The following is a 27,100-nucleotide window of genomic DNA, read 5'->3' as shown; positions in this document are numbered from 1 at the left end:
GTTTAGTTTAGTTTAGCCTGCTGGTAGTAAAGGTCTGCATTTTCTTTCTCACTGGCAACATTTCAACATTCTGCTGTGCTCCTGTTCAGATGTAAGACATCATCATCATCATAAGTAATTAGTGACGAGGATTACATCATTAGGTGACACATACTGTATAGCTGTGTGTCATCTGCATAGCACTATAAATACACTCAATTGCCATTTTTAGGTACATCTAGCTTAAACTGATGCAGACTAATACAACTCCTGTAATAAATCCTACCTCCATGATGTTCAGTTTTTATTGAAAATATTTTAGGGAGGCACTGATTTAGGTTAAAATACACTGTTGCTCATAAAGTTGAAATAAAATATTTTTTACCTCTTTCCATGAAATGATTGTGACAATGTGATTTATTCTTGACAGATAAAGTGTATATCTTCTCAAAACTTTAGTAGTCATACTCTTCCAAAGTGATTACTGATGCATTTAAATAGGAATAAACAGAGGATTGTGTCTGAAAACAAAATTATTCAAACTTTATGGGCAACAGTGTATTAATGCTTTAACTCCTATTTGAACCCATATTAACCCTCACTGGGGTGGACGAATCACTATTTAATTAAGATTATTTAAGTTTGATGTCTGGATGTGGCAATGTGAAACATGCTATACAATACAAAACTGTTTTTAAAAGGATCAAAGAGCATGAAGGTATGAGTTCAGTTATGCCACTCTAAGAAGAGGCCATGTCAGCTCTATATTCAGACACAGAGTGGATGAGCAAGAGCTATTAAGGCTTTCTGATTAAATATGATCTAAATGTTGTTATCTTGTCTTTGAAATATTCAGCAAACTCATCACATTTAGGAGAGAAAGTGATATTGTTGGAGCCATTGGGCACTGCATTAAAGAGGCTGTCAGTAGTTTTAAAAAGCACTCTGGGGATATGCTGCTTTTTGCACCCAGCTTCAAGAAGTGAACTCAGTATGCATTTATAAAGGCATTGCTGAAGTATTTCTGTCTCTATAATTTCTTTTGAGATCTGCAGTAAAGAGTATGTGACATGCACTTGTATGTAACCTGATCCTGAGGGTCAGCGGTCAATCTGACTGTGAATGTACACAATATGTGACATATACTGTCAAATATCTTAATCACAGGATGAAGGAATACTTGGTGGAAAAGCAGCAAATATATATTTTTCACAGTGCATGAAAAGATCTATGATAATCATCCAGATACCAATCCTGGCTTTTCATCACTTGTAATCAGTTCCATTTGATTCACTCTTAAATCTAAAATGAAAATATTTAGTCACACTTTTCAGATGGCTACGAAAATGATTTATTCTTTAGTCAGTCAGAAAATGATATTCTTATCAATTCAACCCTGTAGAAACACAGCTTTGAATGTTTGTTTCTTGTCATCTCATGGTGCATCTGAATGACTATAGATCTGTATATGCACTGTATATAAGTATGTACTGTACACAGGAACCACACTTGAGCAGCAGTCTTGAAATAAACAGACCACAGCACCACCAGCAGCACAATAAAACAGCATTAGGGATGAGCTGCTTGCATGAGGGTTTTGGAATTAGGGCTCGAGCACCAAGGGGTGCCAGATCCCTGGCACTGAAGGTGCAAGGAACCTATTGTTTTTGTAGAGATTATTATTATTCTTTTGGAAAAATGCATATTTCAGGAGCTTAAGGCTCCATTGCGTCCCCAAACACACAGGGCCGTTTTAGGATCATAGACTGTATATAAAGTTAGGATAAGTCAGCCATTTTGAATTTCATGTTTCAATTTTCATTATTCAAAGACATTTGTGATCTTTAGGATGTGCAAAAACCCATGAAACATTGCAGCCATGTTACATCTACTAAGTAGTTCGTTTGATATTGCAATTGGGCATGGGTGTGGCATATCGGCTCTATGGCGCCCCCCTAACTACTTTTAGCATTGGAGGGGCAAGGGGTGAACATAATGCATATTTGCTGCATGTTCTTTAGTGTCACATAGTGGACACAGGAAGTGATACAAAACATGCAATACATAATCTCCGCCACCACACACTCATCAGCGTGGTGCCCGATACTTGCACAAAAACACAACTGTGTCAAATGACCTCTTGCCAGCCCACCAAACATGCGCAACAGTGCCAGGGCCTGTTCAATGCTGCTTGTAGCTTTAATTTAATTTCTTATTTGAGATGCCTCAAAGAAAAAGAGAGCAGCGGAGGTGGTCATGATGGAAAACGAGCAGTGGATGAGAAATCATGGTTTGAGATGGATTCCCAAGAGAGAATGATGCAAAAATGGAAAGATGGAGTATGACAGGAGGAGGGAGGATAAAGAGAATGAGGAGGGGAATAGAGAGTAAGAACAGAGGGGAAATGAGGAGGGGAGCTGAAAAGAATGGGGCATAATGCAGAGCTAAGAGAGAGAGAGAGAGACGAAGATAGAGACTGAAAAAGAGGAGATGAAATGAGCCAATAAAAGTAAAAAGGTGAAAAGGCTGTTTTCACTCTCCAGTGGCGATAGAGGAGGCAGATTGAAGGTGTATGTGTGTGTGTGTGCATTTGCATGTGAAGGTGCAAGGTTAAAAGGGTGGCAAAACTGCCTCAAAATTGTTATTTTGCTTCATCTTCGGGTAAATGGGAAATACTTGTCAGTAATAACCCAGCATGGTATGTAAGTGTGTGTGAGTGTGTGTGTCTGGGAGTGTGAGTGAGATGGGAAATAATGGGAAATGCTTGTCACTGATGGCTCTGCATTAGGAGTGTTAGGTCTCCATGGATTGAAAAAAGAGGCCCAAATGACAAAATCGCAGCGGGGAGCTATTAACCCTGTAGCTGCTGGTCTACAACAGAAGAAACTGCTCACAAACACAGAACTGCAGATAAAAAAAACTCAGGTATGGCTCAAAAAGCCAGCTGTCCTTCAAGACATATCAAAGCCACTGGGTAATTGATTCAAATTCTGGCTGTGGTCTGAATGTGATCTCCTGTTAAATCCTCCGTTGCACCTGTGTTGTAATTTTCAAGACCCTGATGGGTACAAAAATAATAAAAATGTTCAACTAGGCTCATGACTGCTTACTGAATTTCAACAAATGTCATTTTTAGCCATGTTAGCGAGGTAGCTCTCGGAAAGTCAGTCACTTGTCCACCACTTTGGTCCCAGCTAAATATCTCAACATCTATTGGAAAGAAAGATTGGTCCCCAGAGGAAGAATCCTAGTGAGCCCCTGACTTTCCCTCTAGCACCACCACGAGGTTGACATTTGTGTTTCTGAATGAAATGTCTCAACAACAATTGGATGGGACTGTGCTACACACATTCATGTCCACCTTTGGATATCACTTTGCTGATACTCTAACTTTTGTGTCTAGGTCTCAGGTCTCATGTCAAAGCTTTTATTTGTTCAGTAGTAGAGTTTATTACCAAATCCCATTAGCATCATCTGGACAGCCTCACAGACCAGCTAGCATGACTGTAGACACTCAGTCTTCATTATGTTTAAAAAGTTTTAAGATAAGAAATTCTGGCATTAAACTGTGCTGTGTGATGTAACTGGTTCTATAGTCTACAGTGATACTAACAAACTGCCACTGATGATGTGATGGTTTCCAGGTGTTCTTGAAGAGAAGCTACTCTTAAATTCTTAACCTCAATCTGCAGGGTGTTGCTGTATCTTGTATTTGGGAGTTAAATGTTGAGTGTTTCATTAACCGATGTACAGTAATTTAAGCAATCAGACAATTTCAATATAAAAATATTACTCAATTGTGACCATTGAGGCCATTAACAGTAACCCCACAGCTCTCTGCTTTAGTTGGCATCCAAGTTAGCATATAGTAACAAGTCTGAGATACCAAACCCTTGTACACTTTCTGCTTTTCTAAGTAACTAAGTAACACACCTTCTTACGGTATTTAACTTATGTGTGCTGCCAAAAAAGCGTTGCATTACTGGTGCATTTCACACAATATTCTGATATACAAACAGGATTGTAATCATAAATCAAAGAAAACATCAATCCAATCTGGTGTAAAACTCCCCAATAACCTCCTATTATTTGGCTGTAAAAATGGATAAATAACCACACAGAGAAGGCAGGTTCAGCATTGATGTTTTACTAGAAAAAGAAACCAAATGGAAAGAAAGGAATAAAGGAAGAAAGAAACAGAGTGTTAAAGCCAGCAGCCAGCTTTTTGCTGTCTACGCACAAAATCTTATGTGCTGGAGGTGGCAACGAAATAAACACAACAGTGTCATGTACAGTTTAATTGCCTGGTGTATCTGGTCTGGTGAGAGCTAGATCAGTGTTAACTGTCTTTCACAAATGTATCCATTATAGAAACCCACTATTTCCTACATGCTGGATTGCTGCAGTACTGCTGCAGTACTGCTGCACTGATCCCCTTGTTTGTGTCAGACATTAAGAAAGTTGTTTTAATATTCTATTTGAGATTCTCATTGTTTTATGATATTATTTTCCATTTATGCTTCTGTCTGTTGAGTCTGACTTGAATACATCAGATGCATGATGAAGTATGTGTGTGAATTTAACAGAGAAGTGGGTGTTTTTCGAGAGAATGATTTTTTTTTGTGAAATGTTAAAAGGTCACAATGCAAAAATTATGCAAAGTTCTGAACAAGGCGCCAGAAGAAACTCAGATTGTCAACTGGTGTCTCGGATTCTTGATTCATCTCAGCCCATTATTTTGCTGTGTATCAGGGCAGAAAATGTAGTCATTTGCCATTGCTGAGATGCACTTTGTACAGAGTTTTCTGTCTGTCAGTGGGAGAGGAGGGGACATGAAAGCAGAGGCAGAGGGAAAGACAAAACAAGAGAGGGAAGATTTGAGAGGTGAGGAAGGGCACAGGAAAAACAGCTGAATATTTAAAAAGGTGTACAAGGAAGAAAAGCAGAGGTGAGCAGGGCAGAAAACACAATATTTCAGTCCCACATACTGTATAATGACACAGTCCCTATGCAAGTATTATGTATATTCTCTTATCCCCATCTGGCAGTAAACAGATGTGCCCAAAAAGTCTGCCATATAGTATATAACAGATTTTTAATATTGTGTAGGTTTGCTTGCTCTCGCCTAGCGCGATGGATTCAATCATGTCCTCAAAAAGTACAAACCCCTTCAGTCTGAACTCTGGATTTTCAATCTGTTGCTGACTCACATTTGGTGAGAAGACAAACAACAAAAAGCACTGAGGTGGTATGAAATGCAACACAAATGCTACACTCTTGAAATGTCAGACAGCATTGTTTCCCTACGGTACAGTAATCACAGTGGCCCATCTTCTCTTGAGGCCTGTCAAAATCTGCTCTCATTGTATCGGCTTCAGTGTTTGAATACTGGCATCTACACGCTTTTTCAGGGGGCTTTGCAGCCCACCAACGGAGAGACTGTGGGGTAATAACACTGGTAGACAATGAAAAGCAGTGAATAACAAATGGTGAAACAGACAGACAGGCAAAAACAAAATTATCCGAACCTCTCATGGTGCTGGAGTGATCACTCAGAGCTGACCCTGTGTATGCAGCAATGTGTGTGCGTGCATTTCTACATGTGTGTCCGTGCAAGTACCAGATGGACATTCAGTGTTGAGTAGGACACACAAAGACTGTGGCATATTAATATTCTCAAGTTATCAAAAAACAGCCATATAACAGAATGTATGCCATGGCCTCTGACAATCAGTGATCAATGTTCTCTATAGCTCTCTATAGATATATATTTATTTGTATTATATATAATATGTAGATTTATAAAAAAAGATTTTATCTTAATTACAAGTAGTGGCATTTTCTTTTATATTCATTATTGCAATGAATTGTTATCTAAGATGATTAAAAAAGACAGGTGAGTTCTGTTTTGCTACGCAGTTATTTACAACAGTTTTAAAAAGCAAGCTTTCTGATATAGTACCTTTCCCCGGCCACTGGAGAAGACTGAGGATCTCAAATGACAACCAAACTGCCCATTAGAGTCTATACTTTCTGAGAAATTGAAAATTTTACCTGTAGGTCTATATAATTTAAGTCAAATGAGGTGCACACAGAATAGACCAGTAATTTTCAGTGTTATCACGGACCTTGAAACAAATTGTTTACCAGTCGGGAAGCTCCACTGTGGGAAATAGTGCAAAGAAAAATTTACTTTGATTCGCTTTTTCCATTGTGTGGCTATTTGGATCAATTTTTCAAGGGGACATGGAGGCTGAATTTCTTTCCACAGTTGAAAGGGTTTTATTCCTACTTGTTATAAACACCATATTTGTTCCCATTTCCTCCATCATTCAAACTTCTGTAAGGGCCCAGTGCTCCTGCTGAGAAGCACTTTGTTAGGTAGCCATTTTAGATCTGCCCATGTGTTTTATTTTTTTCTTTCCACCATTGAATATACAGCTTAAACCTCGCCTTTGCCACTTGGCAAAAAAGTAATCTTCACTATTTAGCATTTCTACTGTCACGATGATGCTGTTGATGACGAACTTCATTAATTACTACTGTTTATTTTTTTCTTTTACAAACCCCTGTGAATTCTGTGGCCGAGATCAGCCACACAAATGTGTTTCGAGGTTACTTCTGTTCTATATCGGCTGATTATCTCGCTGGTTTGGGGCGAGAAATCATTCTATATGCGTAGTAAGAAAGCATTTTCATTCAGTTTGAACAGTCCATGGCAAAGAAGTGGGTTTGCACAGTCCGAACGTTCAAGCTTACAGTTTTCTGGTCTTCTAAGGGTGATAACACCTGGCACTCAGTCTTTGCAGGCAAGATAAGATGATGATGACCATGATGATGATGGTGATGAAAACAATGTAGTCTTAGTAAGGCGTTGTCAAGGGGTGTGGCTTTTTGGCCAACATTGTCCAATGAAGACAGAGCAGGAACAGAGTTGTTTGGTTGTCTTTTCTTTTCTTTTTTTCTTTTTTTTTTTTTTACCGGCAGCTGTGATCATCATCTTTATCACAATCATCATCATGATCAGTTTTGTGGTCATGTTCACAGCTCATATTTCATTTCATGTAAGTCTGTGCTGGCTTTCCTGTCGGCTTGTAGATATCAGGATGGTATCTTCCCAAAAAAAAAAAAAAAATAATAAAAAAAAAATGCTGCAGGCAAGTGTGATAGTCATAGTTGTCCTTTGTTTTTGTTTTTTTTTCTCCGCTGTTCACTCCACAGTTGTATTTCACTTGTCTCTTGTAAAATAAGTCAATGGCAACAAGAAAGTGAGATGATGATGCGAAGTGTGTGTTTGTGTATTCAAGTGTGTAAAAATGTGTGTTCTGTGTCTCTGTGTCTGAGTATTGTATTTGAGTTTCTGTAACTTTATGAGTGTGTGTGTGTGTTATGTGTGATATGGTATGTGTAACTGTATGTATGCACGTGTGTGTGTGTGTGTGTGTGTGTCCTTTCCGAAGTCTGTATATTGTGTCATTAAGGCACGGCAGGTGTTTTTGGTTTTCAGGGCAGTCCAGAGGAGACCACTGCAAGGCCGGGGTGTCGGAGGGAGGCGTGGCCAGCATGCACGGCTTTGGGGCAGTCTGGCGTCAAGACGCGGCCATTCTCCCCCACACTTCCTGTGATGGACAGACGGGCCTTGTTTCGCATGGCTTCAGAAAACGACAGCTATACGAGGAAAGATGGAGAGGAGGACAGAGGAGAGGGTGGAGATGGCAGAGAGCTTGTTTGGAAAAAAAATCATCTCATAGACACAGAGACTGTACAGCAAATGCAACCACTTGTGTAAAGACACTGACATTTCTATACGAACACATGCACTAAAAACGCTTATACATGCATGTGCCTGTACACACACTATACCCACGAGTACGATAACAGTTACAAAAGTCTGAGGGTGCAATCACATATACTTTGTAGTAAAACAATTTCATGAAAGTTCTTCTTTTTGCATTCCAGTCTATTTCTGTTGTTGAAAATATTACCATGCTCATTAGTATTTTTTTTTTTTTTTTTTTTACAATTTTCTAACATTAAAAACAAATTGATTATTCATTAAGATCATTAGCTGCAGCCCAAAAGCATGAACTCAGAAGTAAATTGCGTATTGGAAACCAGTCAAATTGTGAAATTAAAGATTTTAAAGGTGCCTTGTGGAGTTTTCTTGCAAACGAAAATTTAGTTTACATTCTCCAAGTCTTAACATGTTGAGTGCATTTTCTTCCTCATAAAATAACAGATTTTTTCCTTATAATATTTTACATTTTAAGTTGTTTACATCCATGTTTACTCACTAGAAGTCTTCTTCCATGCCTCTGTTGGTGCATTACTATGTCTCTTAGCGCGTTACTGCCACCAGCAGTTGATTAGTGGAATAGCATGAAACTACAGCAGGATGTGAATCAGGCTGCCAGCATGCTCGTGTGTGTGGTGTGAATGCACCCCAAAACATATAAACATTCAAATCTCACTAAGGCTATCACACCGTTCAAATACTAGAACAGTTCTAATGAAGGCAAAAGTAAATGTAAAAGCAGGCAACAATCAACAAACATATACAAAGTGGACAAGAGGATTTAGGTTGTAGACATCTGCATTTCATAGGTGACCATGCATTTCTGGGTTCTGGGTTTCAGTAATCTGACAGATCCAGGTGAGGATTTGAAAGGATAGGATTTGGAAGGTGAGGACTTTGGAAAGACAAAAGGAAAAAATGAAGGAGTGATTTTTCTTTCAAGGTTTCAGATTTATAGAGAGGGAGTGACTGACTATACTGCTCAGAGTCGGGTGACACTTCACACAGAAGGGCTACTCTGTGATTTTTATCAGTAAACTCTGTGTTTCTGCTGTTGGATGAAAACCTCATATCTGTGACAGCTGAAAACTTTATTCTCAGATACTGTAGATGACCATGTGCTGTGCCTTGGTAAAAATGTCTCTATTATAACTAAAGTCAAAGGGATTTAAACAGAAACCATTGGTAATCCGTAGAGAATAATATCTGTCAATTATGCTAGGAAAGAAAATGGCTTCATTTTTGATTTCTGAAACATAGCATTTTGATTTTCTGCATATAAACTGATAGCCTTTATACAGTATATAGTCTTGTAAAAAAATTTAATTTATATAACAGCATCTACAAACAGCCAACTGTGTTTGGTAAAACAAGCTGCCAGGAACTGCAACAAAAGTTTCCTCCCCTCCTGTTTTAATGTGTGCTGTCATTCTGATGTACAGCTCAATTAAAAACTAAAGAGAAAAAATATAATTGACTACTTTAAAGGAACATTTAAGACAGTTTTCAAGGAACCAATATATTTTTGGATGGTATTATTGCAACTTGAAACTCTCTTGGATGATTAAAGTAAGAAAAATATGGCATCAGTCCAGAGAGTTTCACAGCACACTGCAGTCAGAACGGGAATGCTATTAAGATCACTGTTATTGCTTATGAGTATAGACCAAAATGCTCCATTCTCATATTGGTTTATCTTAACTTTGTACCTCATTTAAAGTCGGTATTGTTATCTTTGAACAGATAGCCAATATTTAGTGCACCACATTTAGCTGTCTTTACTTTTGCATCCTCTGTATTGATCCTGCTAATTATCTTAGGGTGGTCATTAAATATGACCTTATAATGCCTCTGAGTGGTTTGCTCAGCAGATCATCAAAATGAAGCCCAATGTTTCCTCTCACTTCAGTTAATTGCTTCAGTTAATTTTACATCAATAAACATGTGTCATGTTTTTACAACAACTTCACTAAGTAGCCATTCTATATGAAGTGTTTGATTCATCATTTATTTCTCTGCATTAACACTGAGTAACTGGGGTGTTTTGAAGTTGTCAGGGCTGGAATAAGTTAAAATGCCTGTTTGGATCATCAACAGCAGGGGTGCACAACTCCACTTCATGCATGACTCATTAAAGGTACAGTATATATATAGGAGACAGTGCCAACTACTAGCCACCGGAGTTGGGAAATGTCAGTTCAACAGGAATAAACTAACTCTAGCTACAAAGGTTTTTGAACCTTTATTGTTAATGTTGGTAAATTAGATTTACATTTAAAGAGTATACTTCTAGTCCTGGTCTGACCAATTTACATGTGAAATAAAAAACCTAGTAAATGCAGCTCTATTAGATAATCAAATAAATGCACCACCACTATTTAATTAACTGCTGTGAGTCAAGATTAGTAAATATTTTCCCTATAAGGTATTGACTAATAATAAGTAGCATTTTAGACACTAGGCATAACCATTTGTACACAGTGAAGGAATTAGAACTTATAAAACTTAGTACAACTCAATAAAATCCTGGCTGCAGTTTGACTAATACAGTATCTAGGGACAGAAATTAAAAGCAATTAAAAACTGCTGCTGGGCAAAAACTTCACAGAACACAGAAACTTAGCTGAAGCTGTCAAAAGCCCAGTCTTACCCTAAATTGGTTTGAATCAGCTTAACAGGCACCGAACACGATGTATTTTCTGCTTTCATACCAACCTCACCTATGCGGTTTTCTGACATTGCGAGGAATAACTGAGATGTCTAGTTATGAAAATGCTGGTAAAAGACTACACATCCAGGCATAAAATTGTCTTACAATGTTTTTCTTCCAGATATATCTATCATGCTATGGATGAAAACATTTTTGGTAAATCCATAACGATAGATGTTAGTTAATTAATTTGCAGCTAGAAGCAGTCACAGATTTTAATGAGGAATGCCACACTAACACTAACAAACTTTTTTGATAGCAGGATAAGTATACTATCCCTACTAACTTGTAATAGTTTAGCCAAGAAAATACTGAAACATTAGAACAAAATCTCAGCATATGAATTTGTGGTGTTACTATGAATAAACTTTAAACTTGTTATATAATGGCTGGTTGGCATGCTAACTAGTAAAGATGTGATAGAGACAAGAGTTAAGATTGGTGTTGCTTTCCACCACTGGCGACAGGAATAAAGTTTGATGCTGAACTTGCAACATTTCTTCTAGACTGGTTAGTAAACAGCTGTTAATGCTAACACTGGCTATTTAGCAATAGCACAACTTACAAATAGATCCTTTAAATCATAAGTCAATTAATTGATGAGTCAATAGAAAATCAATTGGCTATTACTATCTACTATTTTGCTAATTGTTTACTCGTTTAAATAACTTTTTTAAGCAAAAATGCCAAACATGTCCTAGTTTCCCCTTCTCAGTTTAGAGTATTTCAAACTGTTAAAAAATGCAAAATCTTCACTTTGGGCATTTTACACTATTTTATGCCATTTTATGGACCAAATGATGAATCAATAAATGCGAAAACAATTGGCAGATTAATTGATAATAAAAATAATTGTTATTTGAAGCCCTATACAGTATATAAAAATGATGTAATACAACGGTAAACCCTGAGGCTGGAGTTGTACATCCCTGCTTCATCAATATTTTGTTCAGTATTAGCTAAGATTACAATGCAGGTGCCTAGTCAATCCATTGGCAAAGAGCATCACCATCACTGTCATCATCATCATCATCATCATCATCATCATCATCACCATCATCATCATCATCTGCAGCCAAAGACGATGGAACCAAATCTGTAGTTACATAAATCCAACCCCATTCTAGTGAGGTACTAAATAATGAAAAATAATAATTGTAACAAAACTCAAAACAAATTTAAACCCAAAAAGTCTAAGAAAATATTAGGCCAATAAATAAACAAAACAGGCAAAATAAGCTTTCACAGAACATAAAAAGCTACATTGGTTCCACAATGCTTGACCACATCCTCATCACCACATGAAGAACAACACGGTTGCGTGGGGCTGCTGCGAAAGCCGCTACATCGACAATACAATAATCTACAGCACCACCACCATGATCAACACCACCATTACCCCACCTATATGGGAGCCTCTAAATCCTACCCCTATATCTTGACCCCCTCGGAGCCGTACACGTTGTACCCCTCCCTATAAGTGGCTAGATTCTGGGTGCTGGGGGAGGGGCTGGGGCAGTGGGGGGGGCTAAGGTCCACCTTCATGCGCTTGGCTTCGGCCCGGGACTTGTAGCAGAACTCGACCAGGGCCACGAGCATGGCCAGGCCCAGGCCGCCCACAAGGATGTAGAAGACCCCAGCCACGTTGGACAGGCTCAGAGCCTGGGACGACTTGTCCTGGAGAGAGGGAGCCAGAGTAGGGGAGGAGGGGAGGGAGGAGCGGAGGTGTAGGCAGCGTTAAAGGACGGTTGTTGGGAAAAGTGAGGTGAGCCGGTAGGTTAGTTTAGGTAGGTGCATGTAAAAGAAGATAAGGAGGTATAGGGAAGAGAGGCGGAGTGAAAATTTGAAACATGGAGAATTATGGAGAGAAGAATGATAGAGTAGGAAGTAAATAATGGATACAGGACATGGAGAAAGCAAGAAAAGAAAGGAGGAGGATGTCAAAATATGGAGGAGTTGTGAGAGCACAGATAAAGAAGCGGGAAAAAGCAGACAGAGACAATACAGTACAAAAGATTAGACACAAAGAAATGGAGACCATCAGAGAAAATAACATTCAGAGACAAATTCTGGTATTATATTGTTACTGAGGTACTACATCTATGCTACTTTACATTATGGTATTATTACAAATTATCACATTATTACATTCTACTTCTACAGCTACAATTATTACAACTGTCAACACAACAGCTACTACATACATATACTACATATCTGCATCAGTCAGTACAACTACAGCACACTACATTTTCTACTGCAACACAGTCATATAAAAACAGCTTGATTCAACATCTAAATTAAGAAGTAAGTCAAAAAGAGTGTAAATCACTTTGAATAAATGATAGAGCAGGCTTTAATCTGAGCGGTGATGACATTTCACAATAGTTTTAATGACATTTAAAGGCTCCAGTAGCCTGTTCTAAACATCTACAGCAACTCCCATTTTCTATATTGTAACTATCCTAAAAATCTTCCTGTCCAACAATTTCTTTTCTACTCTGACAAATAACTGTAATGAATATTTTTAAGTGCCAAGATATGCAGTATAAATTAGCAACGCTAATATAAAATATGGTAATGCTTTATTTCACAGGTCTGTCATTTCCAAATAATTTTATGGGAAACATCCTGGATGAGAACAATGTCATTTGGTTCTAATTACAGGAAGTTATAGTTATAACTGAGCTATTTGCGTTGAGCTTCAATGCAGCTGTTGATTTCCATAGAACTTATTAATTCATCATTCATTGATTATTGAAAACTTTAATCTCCATACTTGTTATATTGTATGGTCACCTGTTGACAAAAGTCACTTTTTTGAATGTTCAGTTTATCTGATGTGCAATGTGGATATACAAGTAATCAATTTATAATAGCCTTAATATTAAATTGCAAGTGTACAAACTGAGCATTTAATTAGTACCAAATAATAGTTGTTCCAGAAAGCTACCTAGGACATTATTTAAAAACACATGGACCTGTATAATAAAGCATTACTAAGGAAAATGGAAATAAATAGGTAGCCTAGTCCTGATTAAATTTCAAACATGAGGGCAAAGGCCAATAATTGCAAACAACTTGCTATTGCTGAAACTAAACAGACAGTGATATTCTCATCTGGCGGATGTGCTTCAGGTTACCAAAAATGGGCTGTGTATGAGATCAAAACAAAAACATGAGAGTGAAAATTGGCTGATGATAATCACAATTTACATTAGAGCTCTAATGCTGACTGTAATGAAGATGGGATTGCCACAGATTGCTACAGAAACTGAACAAGAATCTGAGTTTAATCTGATGCAGATTTAGATAAATGTGGTCCACCATCAGAATAGACAGGAAAAAATTTGGAGTAAGTCACTAAATGGACAGTGTAGTCTATTTTGGAGCACATTCAAGATATGTTTCAGGCTAATTGAAAAGGTGTTTAAAAATCTATTTCTAAAACAGTAGTTGCAGTAATCTGGAGCGTATTCAGGATGAGAGTTTCAGGCTAGCGTTCTGTGGGCCGCAGCAGCGTGAGACTGACCTTACTTCCAGAGTCCTTGGGTCCACACTCTCCCTTGTCATACCACCATTTGTTTTTCAGTTTGTCTAAGACGCCTGCTTCGCTCAGTTTCAAAACTGCAAGGTTTACCGGGGTTCTTCGCGTGTAAAAATAACATAAATAACATCATAGGTCATGTTATTTTATGTTATTAGGGTATTTCACATTTGCATTGCACAGCTCAGTCACATAAAAACTTTTTGCTTAGATCAAGTGACCTAGCATGGATCCCACTGAGTACATGTGTGTATGCTCGTTGAGGAGGGGCTGGGGGGAGCGAGGAGCTAAGGCGAGCTACAGACATATGAGTGGGACCCACCTTTGTCACTTCAGGTAACACACCCATACTGCCCCAGCTGATCCTACACTGAACCAGAGGCGAGTACTGTCAAGCCAGGACTATTGGCATCAGGCTAGCACTGTGCTACTGCTGGGAGAGAGCGCTGCACTGAGACAGGTCTGAATCTGTAGCTGAGGATTTCATAAACTCTACAAACATTAAAGGCCAGAGGAAGCTCCTAACTTGTTACAGGAATGATCTTTTCTTGTTTCACTGAGGTCCCAGGTCCCAGGCAATGTAGCTCCATGAACGGTAATTTTGATTTGTAGGTTGCCCTAACACATCCTAGTGACTTTGGTGATCCTTTGTTGTGGCACCATGAGATTATATCTGTGGTTTTTAGTGAAATGCCTCGACAACTATTAGCCTTGAAATTTCCTGGTCCGAATGACAGAATTACCTTACTTATCCTCTAGCACCTCAACTGGTCACAATTTGGTTCTATCCAATACTTAAAATTGTCCAGTCTAAAATGCCATCATGCCATCATGCAGCCTCACCTTCCTGTGTAGTGCTAATTAGCAGGCTAAAATGCCAAATTATTGATGGAGAAAATGATAAACATTACCTGCAGAACATCAGCATGTTAGCATCGTCATTGTGAGTGTGTTAGCTTGCTATCAGCCTCATACAGCTGTTAGCATTGTTGTAGACTTGTTAAAAATTTATAAGAAGCTGGATGGACTGACAAATGGTTTCACATCTCAATTTAGGGATTTGCTTAATTCCAAAAAAGGTGGGTACATGTGACTAAACCTTTACTGTTATTGTATAAAATACATCAAAGATAGGATTTGAGCGCATAGTAATCAAATTACAGCTTTGCTTATAAAACATACAGGAGATAACAAGGATATTCAGGACCTAAGAGTAACAAGAGTTGTTTAAATGTTTGAGTCTTTCACACATTGCAGGAAACTGAACTGAAAGAAAAACAACCCTGAACAGAATTGTTAAAATTCTACAAACGACCAGGAGAAGCAGGAAACTTTATCCTGTAATTGCATTCTGCTTCTATCAATTATTCATCCTCCCCTCTGCCGCAAGTCAACACGAGACTAAAAGAATCGGAGAGACAGGTATAGTTTCACTTGGGTCTCATTTTCCCATTAAATGTTTTAAGACCTGTTTCGTCTGCCGTGCACTTGAGCATCAGTGGAGTGATAAGGTTCGGTTTCATGTCTTTTTGTCATTCTTCTCTCTCCTCTCCCCAGAGCTGCCACTAGGGGGCGAATATTCCTGTCTTGGCAGTAACTGCTCTCTTTTCATTTTCCACATATCCATCAATGAACCCTCCTCCCATTATTTCACACTCCTTTCAGATCTAACCAGATCTTTGCCAAAGACATTTGAAAATAGTTATTATTATGAGGTGAGCTTTATTTATCTTGGCAGGCACTCACCCGTGAAGGAGACATTTCCCTGTATGATTCTAATAATTAATTTTTTTTTTTTTTTTTGTGATGATTCAACGTAAAATTATATAATACATTGATCTTTTAAAAAAAAAAAAAAAACACTTTGGTTCTTTTTTGGGTCAACTGGTTCATTTCAACTTCATTCATTATTTTTGGAAGTTGTGTTTTGCCAGGACATAATATTCACTTTCTCTGCATCTCAACAAGCAAAGTGTTATACCTTTGTCATTGAGTCTGAACCTTTTATATAAAAAAGGCACACACCACTGACAACAGATGCAACACTGTGCCTATTTTTGAAGCCGCAGGGTGTCTCAGGAGATTTTAGGGTGTCACTTTTGCCCTCCCTATATGTTGCTTGACTCTTTCCCAGGGCAGATGCATGCGTTACTCTCCCAGGACGGGGACTGTCGCAGGCTGCCTAGCCGGTGAGCAGCCCCCATCCCCTAGTGGTGGGGTGGGCAGACAGAGAGGGCTAACCTTGGAATCCCCTCCCCCGCTGCCACATTCTCCTTTGTCATACCACCACTTGTTTTTCAATTTGTCCAACAGGCCCTGCTCGTTGAGCTTTAGCACGGCCAGGTTGACCGCGTTTCTTTAAGTAAAAAAGGAGGGACAGATAAGATAGTTTGGTCAGAGCAGAGGATGGAGGGACAAACAGACAAGATGGACGTGGGGACCACAGCCAGGAGGAAGAAGGGGAGGGAAATGAGGAGGAGAGGGAGCAGAGGGAGGAGAAATTAGATGGGTTGAAGGGACAAAGGTAGGTCAGTGGGGAAGAATGCACCCCAGACAACGCTCTCTCTTACTCTGTCTCTTTGACTTCCTTTCTACACTCCCCCCCCCCCCCCCCCCCCCAAATTTATTTCTGTTTATCTCACATTTTCTGTTTTTATAAAAAAAATACTTCCTGTTATTCTGTGGTATTTTTTTCTTGCGCATCTCTCCTCTGTCCCTCTCCTTTACCGGGTTGGCGTAACAGAGAACGCTCTACAGTGAGTGTCAGATTGCTGGTATAAATTGTGTTAACCAGGTCTCTGCAGCCTGCTGATGGTGCTCTTGCCCCCCTCCTGCTGTCTGTACGCATGTGAGAGTGTGTGTGTGGTTGTGTGGCTCCAGTTTCCTGCAGCCCTCCTGCTCACACCCCTGAAGGGATTGACCTCGAAACAAAATTCAGGGACACAGGGCTAAATATTGGGCATTCATGCTGCTAGTGCACATGTATTCATCTAAGCTCTTTATTTCTTGCCCGTTTACAAAGAGAGGAGCTGCAACTCATTATGTTAGAATATTATCAATTCCAACTGAAATAGGTAAATCTATTATGATCATTGCCTTGCAATGCAGCTGACAACATGGATTTTCAAAAGGGTTTGAAATCAGTTGCATTGCGGAGAGCGTCAACACTTGAAAGCTTCATCGCTTGAGAGTCAGCTTCTAAATAAAAGGAAACCATCTTTTGTCAGTTTTGTCAGTTCAGTTAGATTTGTCAAAAAACATACTGTACTTTGTGAATGCTGTGCTATTTAGAAACAAACTCTCGGCTGTCAGATGTGAGTGCTTCTCATTGGCACTTCAGTACATCACCCAGTAGACTTCAAAGAATCCATGCTTTCAACTGTGTCACCATGCAACAATAACTTTAAAGGAGAAGTAGAGATGACAAAATGGATTACTTTTCTTGAAAAATTTTCTACCCAAGTTGATTTTGTTACTGTCATCACATGAAGTGTAAGCAATGTTTTCCTTATATCCTAATATTTAGAGGCTGACTCTCAAGTGGTGAAAAACAGTTGATTTACTTAATTCGGTTGGTTTTAATTATCAGAAAGTTGATTTTGATAATATTCTAACATAATGAGCTGTCCTTTTTGATACGGACAATCCAACGGCAGGCAAGCAAAACTGGAACAGCAATCAGCAGTACTGATGATTCTTCTGGTATTCACCACTTCACTGTTCCTGCAAGTGTCTCTCGACTGCCTAAATTTGTGGACTGTTCCCTTACTACAATGTCAACAAGAGCATCTACAAAACACGGCTGCAGGAGCTGAATGACTTTGTCAATTTATTTGCCGCATACCCTTCATAAATTCATATTCTCCTGTCTATTTCTTTCTCTCTTTTTTTTTTTTTTTTTTTTGGTACATCTCTGCTTTTTAAAGCAGCCCATAAAAGACTTTCCTGTCGTTCTTTTCTTTTGCTACCACCCTGACCACTCTTTTTGTTTGTGAGAGATGCTCTAATCAGCCGGGCTAATCTCTACAAAAAGGTCACTGCAGTCACTGCCTGCTTGTTTGTTAGTCTGACCCTTTGTCTGTACACCTGCCTATCTGAAAGTCCTATCTCATCTTGAAAAAGTAAAGTAAAACACTCTCCCCACTCAACAAATACTGTACTTTTCAATTCACTATTTACATGTGTATTGACATTTTGCCAATGCTAAATCGAAAGGCATAAAATCCTCTATAGGTTTAGCTCTCTGAGCAAAGATAATCAAGAGATTCAGAGAGAGACAGTGTTCTCTGGGGTGATCGAAGCTACAGGCCATGACTGATCTTATCAACAGAAGAGGTGTGGATGAAAACAGTTCAAACATATCTGCGAGTCATGATAATAACAGTCACACATCAACGATCATATCAAAAGTAGCTATACTTGAGAAAGCACACATTCCTAACATTCATTTTAATCATCAGGGTATTCATTCTCCTCATCATCATCATCATTAAGTCAAATTAGCGTTCTGATTAGAGCACTGAGAGGAGAGGCAGGCACACCTGACGTGCACACTCCCAGCCACATGCGTGCACCAGGTAAATCGGGTTTCCGCTGATTGAGAGAAGCCAGAGACAACCGTGGATAGTCCCAGGAATGTGTTTTGAGGGGGGCTTAAAAAGGGACCTATCCACCCGCTGTCTGTCACTTTTCCCTCATAAACGGAAAAACCTTTTATTTATTTTATTTAGTTTTTTTGTAAAGAACAAGGGGATAAACTACAATGACTGGGGTTTTGAGGGACTTGTCTGCACCACACACAGGGGAAAGTTATAGGGACAGGATGTGAGGCTGATGTGCTGTTTGTGTTTTGCCTTTCACCAGGCAAATCTGAAATGCTGACAGAGAAAGAGATGGAGGGAGAGAAGAGAGAGCAAGTGGTCCGGCTTTACTGAATTTAGTCAATTATTTTCCCTCGGCAGGCACTTGCCACATCGTGAAAACAAAGTCTCTATACTGCTGTCACAGTCACATGAAAAATGAATTATTTGCATTGCTAGTATACCTCAGTGAAAACTTGTGGGACTGTTGCTTTAGGCTCACATTAACAAGCCAGAGAGACAATTGTCTGCTGAGGGAAAATCAAAACAGAAGGACCAACTTTAGCATCTATATTCACTCACTTTCTCAATTGTTCCCTCCATTTTATATTGTCTTTATTAAGACACACACAAAATAAACAACCAATTATTTATTTGGGTTTTAATTTGGCATTGTTCAATTACCAACCAATTTAACTGGTTTAAGAATTTAAATAACATTTTCCTTTTTTCATTTGTGACTCAGTTTTTTTGGTGTGGGATCCTGTATTGTGATTACTTTCTAGTCCCCCCATTGGCCAGGCCCCTCTGCTTCCCATCTCTCACTTTTTGTTTCCTGCTCGTCTATAAATTTCCCCTTGTGGCCCTGGATGTAGTGGCAGCAGTCTGAGGTTCTGCCCCTCCTTGCAGTCATATTCAGTTTAAAAATCTCTCCAATAATAATACAACAACAATAATAATCATCATCATCATCATCATCATCATCACCATCATGACTACCATTTCTGAGGATGAAAGGAACAAAAGGACGAGACAACAGACAAATGGGCAGAGTTACCTGTAAGGTGGCCCTGTGGAGAAACAGAGTGATTGAAGGAGCAACAGGGAAGAGAGGATGGATACGAGCACAAAGGGATGGACACGTGACAGTGACACGGGACACAGAGATGGAGCTAACAGGCCCTAAATTAGCAGAGAGGTGGCAGTATAGAGTCAGGAAAAAAAAAAACAAACAAGAAAGAAAAAGAGAGCCAGAAAGAGAAAGAGAAAGAAATCAAAAAGGGAAGAAAAGTATGATGAAATATGTAATCTCAGACCCAACACACTTGTCTATGTATATCGCTGCTGCTGGGTGAAAACTATTCAATTATTGTAATGTTCAATTGTACAGGTGCCATTTTCTGTATGAGTTCTTATGACCCTTAGCAAATCATCAAACGTGACTAAATTCTTAATTTCTGGTGGGTGAGATGTTTTCACCTGACAGCAGTGACAGGTTAATCTAGGTGTAGTATAAAAGGCACAGCAGGGTAGGTGGAATATCGCAGCAATAGTACAGTAACAGCTTTGTTACTGTTTCCTATTGTTACACTATTCCACCCACCTTAACTGTGAGCCTTTCGGTGTAGCAATGCCATATCCTTTGGAGTCCAGGTTCCCCCCAACTTTCATGGTGTCACAAGGCTTGCGCTGCTCCGTGTATTCATTCATGGTGGACTCCAGGAGGAAGGCGTACTTCCCCTTGGACTTGCGGACCCTCGCCACGCCCTCCGCTGTGGTTTTGGTGAAGACAGTCGGCTCGGCAGATTTCATGTAGGACCACATCTTCTCGTACACGGCTATTTTGGACCTCTGGGATGGTGGAGGGTGAAGAGGAGAGAGCAGAGGTTAATGAGGAGTGAATGGACATCATTTTGCTGACATACAAGGTTAGATGGATGATAGTTTTTGTGGTCAAGTTAGGAGAAGAGAAATAATTTCAATTGGGAAAAAAAGATGGCAGATTGAGAGAGAGATAGGCATGCCCCTCCTAAATAGCCTAAATCTTTGACAGCTGTAGATAAGAAAGAATTGTGTGGATGGCTAAGGTCTGGCAAGGCAAAGAACAGTGTGAGTTTTAAGACTTTTGAACCTTTTGAACACAATTCAGGTAATTTGACAAAAACTGACACTGTAGTAGGTCACTCAAGGTATTTCTTTTTTTTTCACTTCCTTTTCTTTCCTTTACAGAAGGACTTAAAGAATACGGTCAGTGAAATTCTATAATAATTCTATTAACAAATTCAATGACAAGAGCAAAACAACAATGAATTAATCAAACTAATCATATATCATGATAATCAATTATTGCCTGTGGTACCAATTAACTTTTTCTTCTGTGTTAGGACATTTATTTTTGTCAAAAAACAATTGAGAACACATCAGTGAGCTGTGACTGTTGTGGTTATTCATTAACATGAATAGAGCTACTGTAGTTTATTTGAGTCAGTCCCACATACTGGACTAACAAATGAAGTATTTACTCCTGATTGAATGAAGTTTGTTAAAAACTACAGTGCCCAGCTGTTTTAGTACAGTACTTAGCCCTTAAAAAAAACTATATATTCTGTATGTGACCTGTTGTAAAAGATGTGTCTTCTAAAGGAAGGGATGGGCGTGGGGCTGAGAGCCACTGACAGGGTAGGGGAATTTGAAAGTCTTGAGAAACGAACTAACACATTCTTGGCTTTTCAGAGGATTTGCTGAACCCAAGAAAAAGGCAGAAAAACACTTTCATCATTTCAGACTGGTGTGTTATTGCTAATGCAGCCATGCTGTTTGTCTACTTCTGGATGGCCATTCACACCTCGTGGCGATGCCCAAAGCAGCTTCTCTAAACACAGATTTGATTATTCAAATCAACATGCCATCCTTACTGAGACAAACAGGACAAATCTGAGATGTAAATATGAGAGCAGAGGAGATGAAAACAACGTATTCAGTACGATGACACAATGACACTCTGTTTATTGATTAGACACAAGTATTTTTCCCATGCTTCTTCGATAGAAACAACAGTACAGTGCTGAGTTTTTACTGCATTTCATTTATCGCTCTAGTTTCTTATGATGTAGAGCAAACTGCTGAGGCTTTTGACTCTTATAGTCCTTGAATAAAATTACACCGCTGATGGAGAGCTGTGTCTTCCATCTTCCATTTTGATCCTCCGGCATATAATGACATTTATAACCACATTTAAAATGTAACACTACAGCTCCCTTGACAAGTCGGGCATCAATCTTTCTCCAAATGAGCTTATGACTGGAACAGTGGCATACTGATCTGATTGTGCAGTTATGAATTTGGTCACCTGCTCTAACTGAAGAGCTTTTCAGAGGATATCTGTCTGGTATGATGTATTATATTGTGTATATACTGTGCAGATTGCGCATGTTTGTGAGTGTTAGTGTGTGTGTATGTGTAGAAAGTGTAGTGTAGTGTGTGTGGTGTATGTGTATAGTTTTACATGTTAGTGTGTGAATTGTTTCTGTGTATGTATGTGTGGACTGTGTGTAGTCAAGAGTGAAAATAACAAGTGGAGGAGTCAAACTGTCCTCCACAAGCGTCCTGATTCTTTCTTCCCCTTCTCTCCTGGTGATAAAGTGTTATTCTGTTGCTCTGCAAGCGACAAGCCATGGCCTCAGCCACCGAAACCAGCGCCCGGGGATCGTGTGTACGTGTGTGTGTGTGTGTGCGTGTGTGAGTGTGTGGTGTTAGTGCGTGACGGACACCTATGCCATAAAAATGTCACTCACACCCATGAGGACCAGCAGCCCCCTCGTCTCTCATCCTACACTCTCTCTCTCTTTCTTTTTCTCTATTTAGTCTGCCAAAGTCCATCAGAGAAAAAAAAACCTTCTCCTTCTTTACACCTACAGTGCTAATATCATTCTCATTCCCCAAGTTTCATCCATCCATCCATCCATCCATCCATCCATCCATTCCAATTTTTTCTATCAACAGTTTCTCTATCTTGCCCCGGCAAAATGTGTGCACGCTTGTGTGTGTGTTGCTTTTGTACACCATGTGTATCTGCCCATGTGAGTGTTGGAGAGAGTGAGAGGGGGAGAGGGAGAGAGGGTGATGATGATGGCCGTGCACATGTAAAACAGCGTCTGGCCTTGGAGGGATGGATGTGTGACAATACGGTGTGACTCTTTCCAGATTCTTTAACAATGAGTGAGGCTGTGAAGGAGGAAATAGATGCTGCAAGTCACCTTCAGGCATGTGCACAATGGAAAACACTTTTAAATATACATCAGCACGCGAAACTGCTCATGTGAGCTACACGCTCTCACGTTGCACATATGTAAACACTCATACGGTGCATACATGGCTGAATATGCATACATGCCCACTTGCATACGCGCACATGCTCACACAGACACACACACACACACACAGATAATTAATGGTGGTGGTGAATCCCCCTCAGCTGTGGGAGAGTAAATTGCTTTTTCACCCTCCACAGATTTCATCCCGCTCGTTATGTTGATGATGCCAGAGTCGCTCACAGAAGCACAAACTGTCTGCTACAACCTCCCTCCTCCCCCCTGCCTCCCCCGCATCCCAAGATAAACACTAATGTGCACATCTTCACAAAGCCCAAGTGTAAATTGGTATATATATATATATATATATATATATGTACACACACAATGCATGAGCACACAATCAATACTGACTATGTGACAGACAATATGACGGAGCAGATCTGTTCGTGAACACGTGGTGACGCAGGTGTTTTTTTCATATGTCGGCAGAAAATTCTGTCTTCATCAGCGTTGCGTGTATGCGTGTATGTGTGTGTTTGCATTTGTTTATGAGAACTTATGTAATTGCCATCCACATGGGTGAATAGGTCAATGGGGGAAAGCCACTCCAGGTCTGCTCTGGGTCACTTCACTTCACTCTGCTATCATTTCCTGCTTGCTATTTAATTGTTAATAGCTCCCTGCGGTATATTCTGTTGCGGCTCTGACCACCTCTTCTGCCTAGCAAGCCCACCCCTGCTTCACTGCTCTATACTACATGTTCATCATTGGCTTATTTGACAGGGTAGGAGAGTTGATTAAATGTAACAGGAGTATGGTAAACAACCATTCTTCCACTTTAATCATGATGGTTTGAATTTCAATCACAACCCCATGCTAGTCCCTCTTCTTATTCAGCATACTCCTCCAAAACTTTGGTGCGAACTTTGATGAGGCCATCAACTTTTATAAACAACTTTACTGCAAAGTGAAAGCCAGACGTTTCATCACAGCGTCATTTCCAAAGTTAAAGCCTCTCTCAGCTAAAGATGAGGAGAAAGTCAGCCATTCATTCCTCTCCTCCCACCTGGACTATTGTAAATCGCTTTACACTGTTATTAGTCACTCGTCCTTGTTCCACCTACAGTCACGGCAGAATTCTGCTGCTTAGCTTTTGTATGGCTTCAGTGAAGGTGACACCTCCTTCATATTTGCTTCCTCTTGCTGGCTGCCTATTTACTTCGGAAGTGATTTAAAGATTTTCTTTCTTATTTACCGACATTATCCAACTGCCACAGGATCTTTTGCCCTTTGCACCCTGATATTCCCTTTCATATTTCCCTGTGACCCTGTTAATGCTGTAATGAAAAGGGTGAGGGTAGGTATGTAAAGGATATAACCAACCAAAACGCATTCTCTGGTGACCATCAGGAATATATCGGTATGCACCATCACATCTTTACCACAACCCCTTTGACAGAACCAAAAGAGACATGAAATACTAAACAGTGCAGTTTTCTTGCAAACACACACATTGAGTGTTTTTCACCAAAATGCACTGTGTGTATTTTTTTTTCCTAGCATTTGCTATGGCAATGCTACATTTCGTAATATGTTAATAGTGTTGGATCTATGTGTGTCAGACACACACAAAATGGGGCATCACTCATAAATACATTGTGACAATAACTCCACAGGTCACCCAAAACCCTGAAACCTCTAAAGAAATAAAGTAAATGAACGGAATGCGTTGAGTTCATACCCTGAAGAACTCCTTAGTAGAGCCTGAGTCCAATGTCCCGTAGGCAATCTCTGTCTGTTTGGCCAAGTCCTCTGCACTCTCTATGGGTGAGACCATCCTCTCCACAGTGAGGAAGGCAGCCAGGTTGGCTGTGTAAGAGGAGATGATGATGAGGGTGAAGAACCACCACACACCTCCAACAATACGTCCAGACAGAGACCTGTAGAGAAGACAGATGGAGGGGAGGTAAGGAGGGGGGGTGGGGGGGAGGGGTGGGGGGGGGGTGAGGAGTAAGAGGTGGAAAGATACAGAAGGTTAAGAAGGATGTGATGAAAGATGGCAAGATTTAGGAGATGAGGGAGAGGAATTGCAGATGAGAAATTTGCAGAATGATGAGTTAAAGATGAAGGAAAGGATAAGGGTGAAGGTTATAGGGATAAAAAGAACATAAAAGAAAGAAGGAAAAAACAGAGAGAGGGAAACATAATTAAGGTTAGCTCCTGAATCAGAGACATGCAACACAACACAGTGCAGTTTAACAAAGCATTTTCAATACCAATGTGTGCATGGCTCTGAAAACGGCAGTACTGCCAAAGTAATTGTCTTTCAACCTTCAAACCGATTCAGCACCAACAATAACAAAGGCTACATGAATCAGATTGTAATCAGGGCGCTCCTTCATCTCTACTATCCTCATCTCTCTTTCCTTTTCCTCCATGTTTACTCTCTTTATCTACCAATTGTGAGCAGAAGCACCAAAGTAAGTGGCAATTCATTTTGTTTACTTGGACTTGTTTTCACCGGCTAAAGGGAAGGAGAGCAAGCAAGAGTGACCACATTAGAAAAAAAGGAGACAAAGATGAGAGTAGGTTGTGCAATGTTAAGTTTTCTTTTAAGCGCTGCAGTCAATGAAAGACCATGAAATTCTAATGGGCACAAAGAGGGACATAAAACACCCACGCTTTAAAAAGAGTGAGAAAGAAAGAGAAGAGGGCATCGGGTGAGACATATGTTCACACTTCCTCAGTTTTCTTTAAAGCATGAAAGTGTAAGAGAGCCGTTGCATTCACAGAGAACAACATGAATCGTGATTTGTAGCCCTTCTTTTTCAGCTGTTAATTAATCTATGCTAAAAAAAAAAAAAAAAAGTTTAGTTCAAGGGAACATTCACAGTATGAATACATCCATATTATTCATATTCCTCAGTAAATCAGAGGTTTGAAAATGCGTGATGTTGAATCACCTAACTTCCAGAAAGACTTTCAAAAACATCAACCACCATTTAATGTGTTCATCAAAGTTTGTCTGTTTGGTCAAAAAATGATTCTTTGGCCACTCAAGGGCAGCGGGAACAAGCTGTAATCACAACACTGTCATATTATCATACATATACAGTATATCTTTAAAGTCAATTTGCCATGATTATACATCCAACATTAGCATTCATTTGGATTCATATTTGTGACTAACTGGCAAAGGTTAGTCAAATATTCACTCCCTAGTTAATCCGTTTTTTGTCTCCATCACCAACGCTTGAGGTCAATATCTGGCTCTTTAGCTGCTAAATACACCAGTATGTTCAGCGAGTTGCTAAGTTTGTCTGTTGTGTGGTGCTGGGCAGGTAGTGTGCAGCGGGTCTTATAAGGTGCCTGCTGATGTTGTCCATGAGAGTTGTGTACCAAAAAACAAAGGCAATGAGCTGAAAGATGCTCCAGCAGTGGAGCTGAGGTAAACTGCAGCACTGTATGATAATTACCCGTAGGTTCATCTGTACAATCGACTCCTTTCACATTACACACAGTTATGTTATTATAAACACCTATAAAATTATAAAAAATTATAACCACTATGTTCATATCCTCTTACACGCATTTAGAGAATAAGACCAAACATTCATCGGACAGGTAGCTGCTTGGTGATAACCTCCACTCTGATGTGAAAGCAGTCATACGTGAGTTATTTTTAGGGTGAGTTGGGTTTTAAGGAGTGCGTGCTGGAGAGAGAAAAGAACAGCGAGAGAGCTGAAAAGGTGCAGTGACGCCTGACTCGGCATAAATTGTCACCTTTTGGAGCAACTCCGCATTCTGCTGCTCTTCAAAAGCCAGCGCACCTCTTAATCCTCCCAAACACATACACACACACTCAAATATGAATTGATAGCGTTTGTCCTTGAGGCATTGATCTGTTTACCTGAATTAATGAAACTGGTGTATACTGTAATGGATTCCCTTGAGAAGAAGTTGTTAGGTTGTGTTTACACTTATTAGGATAGCATAGAAAAACATTTTTTTTAACTTTCAAAAGCAATGGGCAAGATACTACAGACTAAAAACATTTCCATAACTAGCTTTGAAAGTATTATATTAGCATTATATCAGCATTGTATCATAGTTATAATGACAATGATGAAAAACAAAACTAAAAAATAATATTACTAGGGATGTTTGTCTTGCAGT

At 39.5% G+C, this 27,100-nt stretch overlaps 1 protein-coding gene across 6 annotated transcripts in view; it reads right to left on the bottom strand.

The window, feature by feature from the left end:
- Positions 1–4,110: 4,110 nt before the first annotated feature.
- Positions 4,111–27,100, bottom strand: part of gria4a (glutamate receptor, ionotropic, AMPA 4a) — a 107,066-nt gene continuing 84,076 nt past the window's right edge. Inside the window, exons 14-18 of one of the 6 annotated variants that reach the window (XM_056374045.1) lie at positions 24,666–24,864; positions 20,215–20,462; positions 16,273–16,387; positions 12,024–12,161; positions 4,111–7,647 (exon numbers count right to left, since the gene is read on the bottom strand). In XM_056374045.1, coding sequence (XP_056230020.1) covers positions 7,483–7,647; positions 12,024–12,161; positions 16,273–16,387; positions 20,215–20,462; positions 24,666–24,864 — 865 coding nt within the window. In that variant the 3' untranslated portion in view covers positions 4,111–7,482. Of the gene's footprint in view, positions 7,648–11,913; positions 12,162–14,016; positions 14,132–16,272; positions 16,388–20,214; positions 20,463–24,665; positions 24,865–27,100 lie in introns of those variants that run through there. The other 5 variants (XM_056374046.1, XM_056374047.1, XM_056374048.1 and 2 more) reach the window with 5 other exon arrangements.

The sequence above is a fragment of the Seriola aureovittata genome, chromosome 4 (genome assembly GCF_021018895.1).
Source record: "Seriola aureovittata isolate HTS-2021-v1 ecotype China chromosome 4, ASM2101889v1, whole genome shotgun sequence".
NCBI classification, from domain to species: Eukaryota; Metazoa; Chordata; class Actinopteri; order Carangiformes; family Carangidae; genus Seriola; species Seriola aureovittata.
Note: the sequence above shows the minus strand (reverse complement) of the source record. Positions and strands in the feature narration are given on the sequence as shown.